At 40.4% G+C, this 11,275-nt stretch overlaps 1 protein-coding gene across 1 annotated transcript; it reads left to right on the top strand.

The window, feature by feature from the left end:
* Nucleotides 1-1,821: 1,821 nt before the first annotated feature.
* LOC140231613 (lipase maturation factor 1-like) lies at nt 1,822-9,990 on the top strand. Its single transcript, XM_072311764.1, has 8 exons — nt 1,822-1,962; nt 4,412-4,477; nt 4,912-5,082; nt 6,757-6,928; nt 7,657-7,810; nt 8,203-8,386; nt 8,964-9,076; nt 9,352-9,990. The coding sequence occupies exons 1-8, from the start codon at nt 1,903-1,905 to the stop codon at nt 9,581-9,583; spliced, it is 1,152 nt and encodes a 383-aa protein (XP_072167865.1). The 5' UTR covers nt 1,822-1,902; the 3' UTR covers nt 9,584-9,990.
* The last annotated feature ends 1,285 nt before the right edge of the window (nt 9,991-11,275 follow it).

Here is an 11,275-nt window from a genome sequence, read left to right as displayed (position 1 = left end):
TCATAGCCCAAACTACCAAAAGGTGAACAGTTTGAAAGGAAAGTTTTCTTCAAAGCTCCCTTCATTGCCTCAGAATACCTCAAGATGTCTTCTCAGGCTAAAGCCAAAATTGTCTAATTTCCTGAGTACGAGAATAAAATGTTTTTCCATTCCACTAAAATGTTACATCATAACCATGTTTAGAATGTTGTGACTACAGTCAGCAAAATGAAGTTGCATTTCAGGTTAGCGCGCAACACCACAAAGCACAAGGTACTGTAAAGTAAGCAGATGGAAAACCCTGATATTTGATTAGTGCAGATTGCCAGTTTTTAGCTCTGTCTGAGAGTTTGCATTGCCGTTCAGTTTTCATAATTATTATCTGCATCAGTGTGCTTATTACGAGATGATGCTGTAGTAGTAGAAGGTATAATGTAAATACTGGAAAATCTGTCATGAGTCCCATGCACAGCATGTTCATCTTAACAGCCTCACTCACTCAAAAAAGATATTAGATAAGGTATAGCATAACCGACAATGATATAAACTCCAAGATTTGAATGCTGTGTATGCATGTCATGGGTTGAAAAAAAAATAAACAACCAACATTACTAATTTCACAAGAAAATAACATAACTATGTAGTGAAAGGACAGGAACCGTTGCATTGCAGCGAGGTTATCCAGTGGGCGTCACAGTAATAGAAGAAATGTGCAGAGCCATTTCTATGGCTTTGACCCAAATAGTGTTATGTAAGCAAATTTTGCAGATCGCATGTGAAGGGTTTATTAATGAAAATGAAATATTAAAGGTCAATATCACCTTTTTGTGTTTTTACAGGTATTCATTTGGTAAGTATGCGAGTGATTATTCATTTCTTTAAACTATGTTTGATATTGAAAGAAACTAATGGGCAAAATGAGGAGACACTCGTCATTTTATCTCCTCAAATATTGAGAGTGTAATAAATTTAGAGCTGAAATGCCATGAACCAGTATATATAATGTGTGATTTCAGCATGAAATTCTTCATAGTATCCACCCCTTAATTCTCTTTCTTCTTTCATTTCAGTTTATAAGTCGTAGTCCTTTAATGTCTTCATTTTTCCCCCAGGACCCTGAGTTATGAAAATACAAAATGTAATGGCAAGTGTCTTTCCTAATTAGGCATGTTCTCTGGTGCCTGGCATTCTTACATTCTTTCATAAAATGCACTTGTTGATTTAGTTTCATACACCTGAAATCTTGTAATTTGTATTCAGTGTTTGACTGTGAAAGTTGGAAAGTAGCTGGCCTTGTCTCTTTGAAGCATAGGAAAGTAGCAGGGTTGACAATTGCTCAATAAACAAAAGTTTTAAGTTTATTTGCAGCCTTTTTGTACAAATGAATTCAGAACTTTTGCCTTCTCAGGTTGTTTCTTCCGAGTGTGTTTGCCCACTGCACTCTTTCCACCATTAAAATTTCCACAAAGAGCTATTAACAAATTGTAGTGTCAAACATGATTCATCTAATGATGCAACATGCCAACTAAGAAGTATGTGTGATATTTCACAACTTAAAGTTAGATAAAAATACTTACAAGAACAGAATTTTGATCAGCTTATCTGCAATATTTTGAAAGGCCTTGGTATATGTACCCCCCCCCATAAAGAAGAAAATGAGAGAAATAATTGTGTAGGTCTTAAGAAATTACCTCATCTGTTTTAGGGCGTGGCGTCTTGGGTTGGCACCATTTGGTCTCTTTACCAAGCCACGAGCCACCTTGGGCAGTGGTAGTTACAACAGATTGTCTGGTGGTGATGTCATATGGTTAGTTCATTTTGTTTTCCACACCAGGCTGGGAGTCTCAGCTTCTGGAAACAGGCTTCCTGGCAATCTTTGCCTGTCCCTTGCTGAGCCTGTGCAAGTTCCCCCGACACACCCCAATGCCTTGGGTGGTCCTCTGGGGCTACAGGTGGCTCCTCTTCAGAATCATGATGGGAGCTGTGAGTATCAGCAAGAACAGCGTGACATCGATAAGACTTCTTGGTTTAAAGGGATGGTGTCATATTGGTTGAGGTGTGGAATTCAGATTTGAACTTTTTGGGAGATAATTAGAAACCACCTATGAAATATCAAAGAGCATACAATTCTAAGAGGTCTTCAAAGTCTGTTTGATAATAAATAGTTTTGAACTGACTGAGATATCCAAAAACAATGAAATGTTTCGTAGAAAGGATGAAATTTAGGGCATTTTAATCTGTCTTCCTCACTATGTGTCTAAAATTAATCAGTCATTGCTACATCTTTTGATATTTGACTTTAACTATGCGCCATACTTTTTTTATGTCACGCAATTCCCACTGCGATTTGCAGTGTTTGATGCCAATACTTTGTGTTTGGATTGATAATTGTGATCGGTATGTGTTTTCTGGTGTTGGAGCTCAGTTAATAAGGCAGTTGTTTGAGAGATAGCTCTAGCACTAGCACTGAACTTGAAATCACCCATTGTTACAGATAAGTCACAGTTGCAGATGCTTTTTTGTGCCTCCGCCAACGAAGTAGCTGGAGGCATTGGGCCGAATGCATAAAACAAGCAATTGCTTGTAAGCAATTGCTTCAAGCAAAAGCACAAGCTCGTCTAGCAAAAGGTCTAGCTCAAGCAATTGCTCAAATCCATATGTATAACCTTTTGCTAGTGCTTATACCTTTTGCTTGTCCCGCACAGGCAATTGCTTGCGTTTTCAACAAAAGGGACGTCACGCCTGTGCGAACACAAGAACAAAGGCGAGTGTGGCAGCATGTATTTGAAAGGGCATGTGTGCAGAAACATTTCCTGACATAGCAGAAGAGCTATGAAATGACACTCATATGTGCACACACAGACGCACACACACAACTACACACACACACACCACATATCACTGGCTGATTCCCATCACTCCTTACAGTAGCCCGGATCTGCCAGATCGCACGTGGAGAGGCGTCTTGCTCCCCACCGAAGTCAGACACCCTACCTGTTTTTCATCACATTTTGCGTGCTGACCACTGGACATTCCTGTTGTTGAAATGAAAAATTTCCTACTCTACTTATGAGTAATTTCTTGTAGATTTATACCACTCCTTCACAAGTGTGGTCTTTCTTCCATGAATATGAAAATGGTACTTAAAAGGGAACGTCCCAGATAAGCAAAAGCTCAAGCTCATTTTACAGAGCTTGTAAAATCGTAAGCAATTGCTAGCAAGAACTAGCAAAAGGTATGTTTTATGCATACGTTTTTAAGCAAATGCTTGGTCTCTAAGCAATTGCTTGCGGGCAGCAAGCAATTGCTTGTGCTTGTTAGCAAAAGCTTCTGCTCACAAGCAATTGCTTGTTTTTATGCATACGGATTCGAGTAAAAGGCTAGCACAAGCAATTGCTAGCGTTTATGCATCCGGCCCATTATGTTTTCGGGTCGTCCGTCCATCTGTACGTACGTCCGTCCCATTTTGTTTTTGTCAATATCTTAAGAACCGTGTGGTGGTTTTACATCAAACTTGGTATGAGGGTATATCCTGGGGGATAATACTTTGTTTGGATTTTAGGGTCGCAGGGTCAAAGGTCAAAGGTCATAGGTTATTTTGTGAAGAAAAAAAGGTTGAAATTTCATGTTTTTCTCCATATCTCGCAAATGGTTCAAGGTATCTTCATGGAACTTAGTACATATGCATGTACCGATGGGCAGTGATTATCTAGGGTAGTTGGGGTCATGGGTCAAAGGTCAGGGGGTCAAAGTTCAAGGTCAACTCCTCAAAATATCACTACTTTCCTTATATTTATGCAGTGCCTGAAGGATTTTTTTTTTTTTAACTTGATGTATGCATGTATTACCCAATATATATTCTGTGGGAAGTTTCTTGCCAAAAGGTCAAAGGTCAAGTGAAAGTGCTAAATTGCACTTTTTCTTCCATATCTCGAAAGTAACTCAAGGTATCATCATGAAACTTACATATTTATGCATTGTCTACCTAACAGTGATTCTCTTTGGAACTGTGAGGTCAAAGGTCAAAGGCCAGGTTTAGATAATACTATTTTACCATTTGATACTGAAATTATACTTTTTCTCAATACCTTGAAAATTACTCAATGCATAAACTTATAAAAGGGTCAAAAGTAAAAATCATCAGTTCCCCAAATACCTGCACTCTGACGTTTTAATCATTCATCCAATTGAACCTAATTCAGCACATTTGTGGCAAACCTGTCATTTTAATATTTTGCCAATTGTGTGAAACTGTCATCACACATTGTCAAGACATTGTACTATAGACCTATTAGGAGAACCATGCATTATGGCGGAGGCATACCAGTCGCCGTAGCGACATTTCTAGTTATTACTGCAGTACTTTCTCACAGTGCCTTAACTTTACTTTCTCCCATCATTTTTTTTTTCTCCATTTTCGTCAATCCTACAGGGTTTGATAAAGATTCGAGGAGACCAGTGCTGGAGAGACCTTACATGTATGAACTATCACTACGAGGTGAGCTGTTTACCAGTGCACCATCAAACATAGATACTAGTGACAATAATGGTATCATGGTTCGGTCCTATAGACTCACCAAGGTGTTAGCACTGCTCTACCAGAGGACCCTGCCATTATCACTATCACATCATTGCAAGTTACCCATTTGTATGCCGCAGTCTAGAAGTAGAATAACGTTGAGGGTGAAACAAGCAACTTGCCCAAGGGTGTGAATAGTGCTCAGAATTCAAACCCAGGTCCATCTATATTCAAAACCAAGACCTTGCTACTAACCACAGTACTTCTACATCTTAAAAATTGAATATGAATATGAAAAGAGCTGATTAGCAGATGCTTCTTTCTATTATTAAGCAAGCCTTAACATGGAGGTACCCCATACTCAACTGGAAGTAAGAATTTTTTTTCTCTCTCCTTGATTGCTACGCTTTCAGACCCAGCCTGTTCCGAATCCAATGAGCTATTACATGCACCAGAGTCCCGAGTGGTTCCACAAGTTTGAGACCGCCTCCAATCACTTCATCGAGCTCATCGCCCCCATCTTCCTCCTCATTCCCTGGAGACCGCTGCGTCTCGTTGGAGGAGTGATACAGATTCTTTTCCAGGTGTGTGTCACTTATGTGTTCCTGTGATTGCTTCTTCCTTCTCACCCAGCCCTCCCCAAATGCAGTATTATATCACTGATGTTGGGCACTTCCATTATCCAGGCTAATCCAGTATACATGTGCTTTTATACACAAGCCCATGCAGTGCCTTCTCGTTTGGATACTTACAGGTGAAAATATTAAATTTGCAAAAAAAATGCACAGGGTATGTAGTGGGCACAGAGAAATCCAAAATACTTGTGACCTGATGGATTTCTACGGTCATAAATGGCATTTTGATGACACTTTCTCAAATATCTTCAGCGATGGGGTGCATTTTTGCTTTGTTTTATTTTGCTTTTGCTTCATCAATACCCAGAGGTATTCTGCTTTCTTTCAAATGTACTTGAATCTTGTTACTCCTTTGAGAATTAATGTTATGATAGGCTGTTGTATATCTGTTTTGAGCATGTGCATTATTCTTGATTATTTCATTTTTTTCCCCTATAGATGTGAGATTCAAAGTTTGCTTTGCAAGTATCATAAGCTTGTTGGTTCTCTTTTTTGATTTGATATATTCATCTACACTTTTTATTCTACTATATTTTGAAACACGTTGTGTATCAAACTGAATTGACTCTTCAGCTTTTTAGCTCACCTGAGCCAAAGGCTCAAGTGAGCTATTGCGATCGCCCTTCGTCCGTCGTGCGTCGTGCGTCGTCCGTCGTGCGTAAACTTTTTACATTTTCATCTTCTTCTTGAAATCCCAAGACCGATTTTCATCAAACTTGGCAGGTAGCATCCCTAGGGGGTTAGGAACTCAATTTGTTAAAATGGGCACCATGCCCCACCCAGGGGGCCCCCAGGGGGCCCAAACCCCCCAAAATTAAGGAATCTGTAAAAATCTTCTTCTCTAGAACAAGAAGTGATAGAGCTAAGTTAATACTATGAGTTAGTACATTGATGACTGTAGTTTCAAGTTTGTTCATGGCAGAATCGGGGGTGCCCCCCTTGGGTCCCAGGGGAGGGGTCCTAATGGGGCCTAAATTGTACATTTTCATCTTCTTCTTGAGAACCCCATGACTCATTTTCACCAAACTTGTCAGGTAGCATTCCTAGGGGGTTAGGATCTCAATTTGTTAAAATGGGCACCATGCCCCACCCAGGGGGCCCCCAGAGGGGCCCAAACCCCCCAAAATGAAGGAATCTTCAAAAATCTTCTCTAGAATCAGAAGATAATACTATGAGTGAGTACATTAATGACTGTAGTTTCAAGTTTGTTCATAGCAGATCCAGGGGTGCCCCTCTTGGGGGGGGGGGGGGGGTTGGGAAGGTCCAAATGGGGGCCTGAATTGTACATTTTCATCTTCTTTCTGAAAATCTCATGATGGATTTTCGTCAAACTTGGCAGGTAGCATCCCTAGGGGGTCAGGATCTCAATCTATCAAAATGGGCACCATGCCCCACCCAGAGGGCCCCAGGGGGCCCTAATCCCCCCAAGTTAAGGAATCTTAAAAAATTTGGGCCCTTATTGTACATTTTCATCTTCTACTTGAGAATGCCTGGTCAAATTTTAGTAGAGCTGTGAATAGTTCAGATTAGTGACTGCGTGAAAGGTGAACATGCGATACTCAGGTGAGTGCTAGACCCGCGGGTCTCTTGTCTCTCTATCTCCTTGACACTTAATATTTTCAGGTCACTCTCATCATCAGTGGTAACCTCAGCTTTCTCAACTGGCTGACCATCCTTCCCGCCATCAGCTGCTTTGATGACCGTAGCCTGTCCTGGCTCTTCCCATCCTGGCTAAGCAGCGCCGTGGCAACGACTGGGAGGATGCACTGCGATGGAGAGCCTCGGCCCAGCCTGGGTGAGCTCGATTAGTGGCATGGGCGCCGACCAGCTAGTTATTGATGGCTGAAATAATAGAAATGAATGATGATGAGGAGGAGGAGGAGGAGGAGCAGGATAATGACGATGATGATGTTGTTGATGATGATGGTGATGATGATGATGATGATGATAATGATGACAAGAATGATCTGCAATATGTAGATAGCATTTTGTACTTAGTGTTTCATTTGCATAAAGTTGCCTTGTAATTAGAGTTTGATGAGCCCTTCTTGGAAAACTCAGACTTGAACAACTATTGCTGAGAAAGTCACACAGGTTCAGTGGAAATTGGTCTAGCAGGACTGCAACAGTTATCATTCCATTTGCCCAGTGTGTGATGGGTGGTGAACACAGTAGCACACAAATGAGTGATAATGCATGTAAACACAGTCTAATTATCACCCAAACATGCAGGTACACTTATCTTGAGATGTGTGCATCATCATCAGTGTGTGGCAAGTTTTGTAGTTTACATTCTTTTGAAGGACATTGCTCTCTTTGGCCACTGCTAGTGTATTTATCAACGTCTCTGTGACATTATCAGTTACAATACTGTTGGAACAAATGTTCACTTGCAAAGACCATGCAACATGCGTGATCAGATGTTTTGAATCTGTTAACATTTAATAATTAGTGCTCAGCAACTTGGTTTGTAAAGGCACATACAGTATAAACAAGACAGCTACTTTTGCTTTTTTCTTGTAGGTGACTACATTCGCACAGTGGCGCACATATCACTGGCAGTGCTGATTGCCTACCTGAGCATCCCGGTGGTGAAGAACCTTCTCTCAACCCGTCAGGCTATGAACACTTCCTTTGACTCCCTCAGGATAGTTAACACCTACGGAGCTTTTGGCAGGTATATCGTTGATCCATGTACAATGGTCTGTATCATCTATACTTCCTGTTTAATGTATGTGTTAGAAACTTGGGTCCGTAAATGGATTTCTTTGTAATTTGGGGTATTTTTTTGTTTGTCAGATACTTTGTGAATCAGCAGCTGAAATAGTGGGGGAAACCCCCAAGGAATATGCAATCTATTGAGATTAGAGAAAATGGTTTGTTAATGAATATGTGCTATCAGATTGCTTATGATGATGGCAAGCATCTGAACCTACGAGCAAGATTTACACACAATGCAGGAAATAATTGCAGAAGGAATGCAAATCTTTACAATAGGTGCCTTCTCAAGCCAAAGCAGTATCATATGGTCATTAATGTTTGTTGTTCTTTTCTTTTTTTCATTGACAGTGTCACTAAAGTGAGAGATGAGGTGATATTCCAGGGGACGAGCAGCCGCAACCCCAACGACCCGCGGGCAGTGTGGCTAGAGTACGAGTTCAAGTGTAAACCAGGCAACGTCACCAGGCGTCCATGCCTCATCTCGCCCTATCACTACCGGCTGGATTGGCTTCTTTGGTTCGCTGCATTCCAGGTCTGAACTCCTCTTTCAGTGTCACCTTTACATTTGAGGTGTCTGCTGGTGATGGGGTGGGGGGGGGGGGGAGAACATATGATCCTCTATATTTGATATTCCTTCAATATTGTAATGCTTTACCAGTGTACTCATCTTCCCTCCTGTTTTCATTAGTTATTCAGACTTGCTCACTTCAGCAACTTCATGGAGTCATTGGAGTTAAAAAAACAAAAAAGACTATTAAACATTAACCGAAAATGGAATATGCATAGTTATAGTCATCTTGTTTAGTAATTGGTGTCTTGCTTGTTAAATTAGTTTGCATTTTTAAGTCGAACATCGTATTTGCACTGTAAATTGCTTCAGTGCACACGTCATGTGTTTTTCTTTGCACAGAGAAATCTACATGATTAAATATATTTATGTCATTTGACACCCAACTCGATTGTGATTTCTTCACAATGATTGTCCTAATATATGAAATTGATCATTTGTCAGCCTCTCACAGTAATTTAAGGAGTCAGCTTCTCACCAGAAAAAGGTGATTCTTCAGTGACAGGTTAACATCACTACTTTCTCCTGTCATTCAATACAGAACTACCAGTCCAACCCCTGGTTTGTTCATCTGGCAGGCAAACTGTTAATCAATGATGAGCAGACACTGGATCTAATCGCTTACAATCCTTTCCATGGTCAGGACCCTCCAAAGTAAGTCATCCTTAACACCTTGAAAAAAAGAAATAATAATTTTTGTTGTTTTGCTTTTATTCTTTGTCAGGCTCTATGAAAATTACCTAACTCTTCTGAAATAGGCTGTAGAATTGCATTTGTCATGTCATGAACGTGTTGTCATGGTTTTGTCGTGATGTTGTCATGATTTTAAGAATAGAACATGACCACTTCTTGTTGCTCAAGTATGAAGAAAACACAGTGCATCTAGGATCTGATATGTATTAACTATCTAACTTCCATTTGGTTGTAAGGTTCATAAGAGTGGAGCACTACCGTTACCAGTACACCAAGGCGGGCAGCAAGGAGGCCCTCAGTGGCCAGTGGTGGAAGAGGAGACGGACGAGGGAGTACATGCCTCCGGTATCCCTGGAGTCGCTGGAGAACTACTTTGTGCAGCAGAGCTGGGACTTGCCCAAGCACATCAAGAGGAGGATTCGGGAGGAACGGAGAGCCAAGGCCAAGATGGGTCAGCGAACAAGTTGATGGCATCAGCCGATTCTGATTGGCTCATTGTCATTTTCGATTATCATTCTGATGGAACACCATGTCGAAGAAAGGGGTAAAGGTGACGAATCATGTTCCATTGCTAATTCCACTCTTTGTGATGTTCATCTTACAGATATCTCTATTGCAGTATAAACCATGAAAAGCAAAACACATGTGAGAATGATGAATTTTTTATGAAGCGCGAAAGAAAAAGAAATGATTCTTTACCCGTTTGAAGTACAATCCTTATTTTATGTTAAGTAATGTATAAAAGGCAGAGATGTCTTGATGAGATCCAGTTAGCAGGTGTGCTAGGCCAAGTTTTCAATCTTAAAAAGCAGAATTCAGACTGACAGACAAGTTTAATACATGAAAGGACGTAACCTCTCCCCTATTACATTATTTGTGAAGTAAGGATTGAACTTCAAACAGATATTTGAGTTATCATTTAATTTCTGTACATTGTGGTGTAATGACGTCAGGATATTAAATCACAATGAGAGGTTCAAAGCAAGATTTCATAGTCCGTGGATGTACAGATATACTTGGGCTGGTCAAATTTAAATGCATCCCTGCCTGTGCAATCTGCGATGCCGCTAACGTGCAGCTGTACAATCAAGTTTATGATACTATAAAACTAGAAATTCCACATCTTATGAAGAAAGTCAATGCCATGCATTTGCAATCGCTCGTATACTACTTTCGTCGCACACTGCCCCGCTGTTGCAAATCTCGAGCCAGGCCTCAGACTCCAAAGTGGCTAGCTGGGCCATTAGCTTCAATCGCTGTGCCTGTGAGGTTATTGATGTGTATTCCGCAGTTTCTGAGTAAGTTTATTGATTCTAGCACTGCAGTCCAGCGCAACAAAATCTGATATTATAAATGTGCAAACGTACCTTACCAGTCGGTATTATTCAAGCGAATATTGGGAGGATCGCCTGTGTCCATTTTGTCCACTTTTTTGCTGTTGTGAGTCTCGTCATCCTGCCGGTGCCCACAGTGTCTACATCTCGAGATGGGTTCAAAGCGGTATTGCTCTGCTCCACTTTTCATCACTATTGACAACCAACAATTTAACACCGTTACTAGGTATTTCGCTGAGCAGAAAATGTTCATGAACATTGTGAATTATTGGTTTTATCAGAGTTTGTAAATGAAGACAATCAAGTTCACTAACAGTTGCCAAGAAATTCGTTAACAGTTTTCATAATCACACTTTTTCTTACCTCAAAGAAAACTGAGATATTCAAAATTTCTTTGTAGCAGAAAAACTCATTTGCGACAATACAAACTGCTTGCAAATTTGATTGCAACTGTTGACAGACTTGATTGCAACTTTTATGAACCCCAACAAAACCTAAAATTTGCTACGTTCATAAACATTTGCAAACATTCACACCTCTGTCAGATACCTCCTTTAAACAGCAGGTTTGAAGAAATGTTGAAATAGCTAAAAAAACAAACAGTCTACATCTTGAAATATATGCAGCTTATCTACAGGTTCATGTGTGGATGAAAGTTCTATGAGTGAATCATCTCCCTGGCACATACATTCCTCTTCCACAAAGAGGAAACTGATATTCAGTCAAAGTCAATGAGATCTTGAGATGCTTGAATTTTCAATGATGTCTTTCCCGAACTGACATCTGTTTGCAGGCATAAGGGGACAAAGTTTGTTCAGGATGTCAC

This window comes from Diadema setosum, chromosome 8 (genome assembly GCF_964275005.1).
Source record: "Diadema setosum chromosome 8, eeDiaSeto1, whole genome shotgun sequence".
NCBI lineage: Eukaryota > Metazoa > Echinodermata > Echinoidea > Diadematoida > Diadematidae > Diadema > Diadema setosum.
Note: the sequence above shows the minus strand (reverse complement) of the source record. Positions and strands in the feature narration are given on the sequence as shown.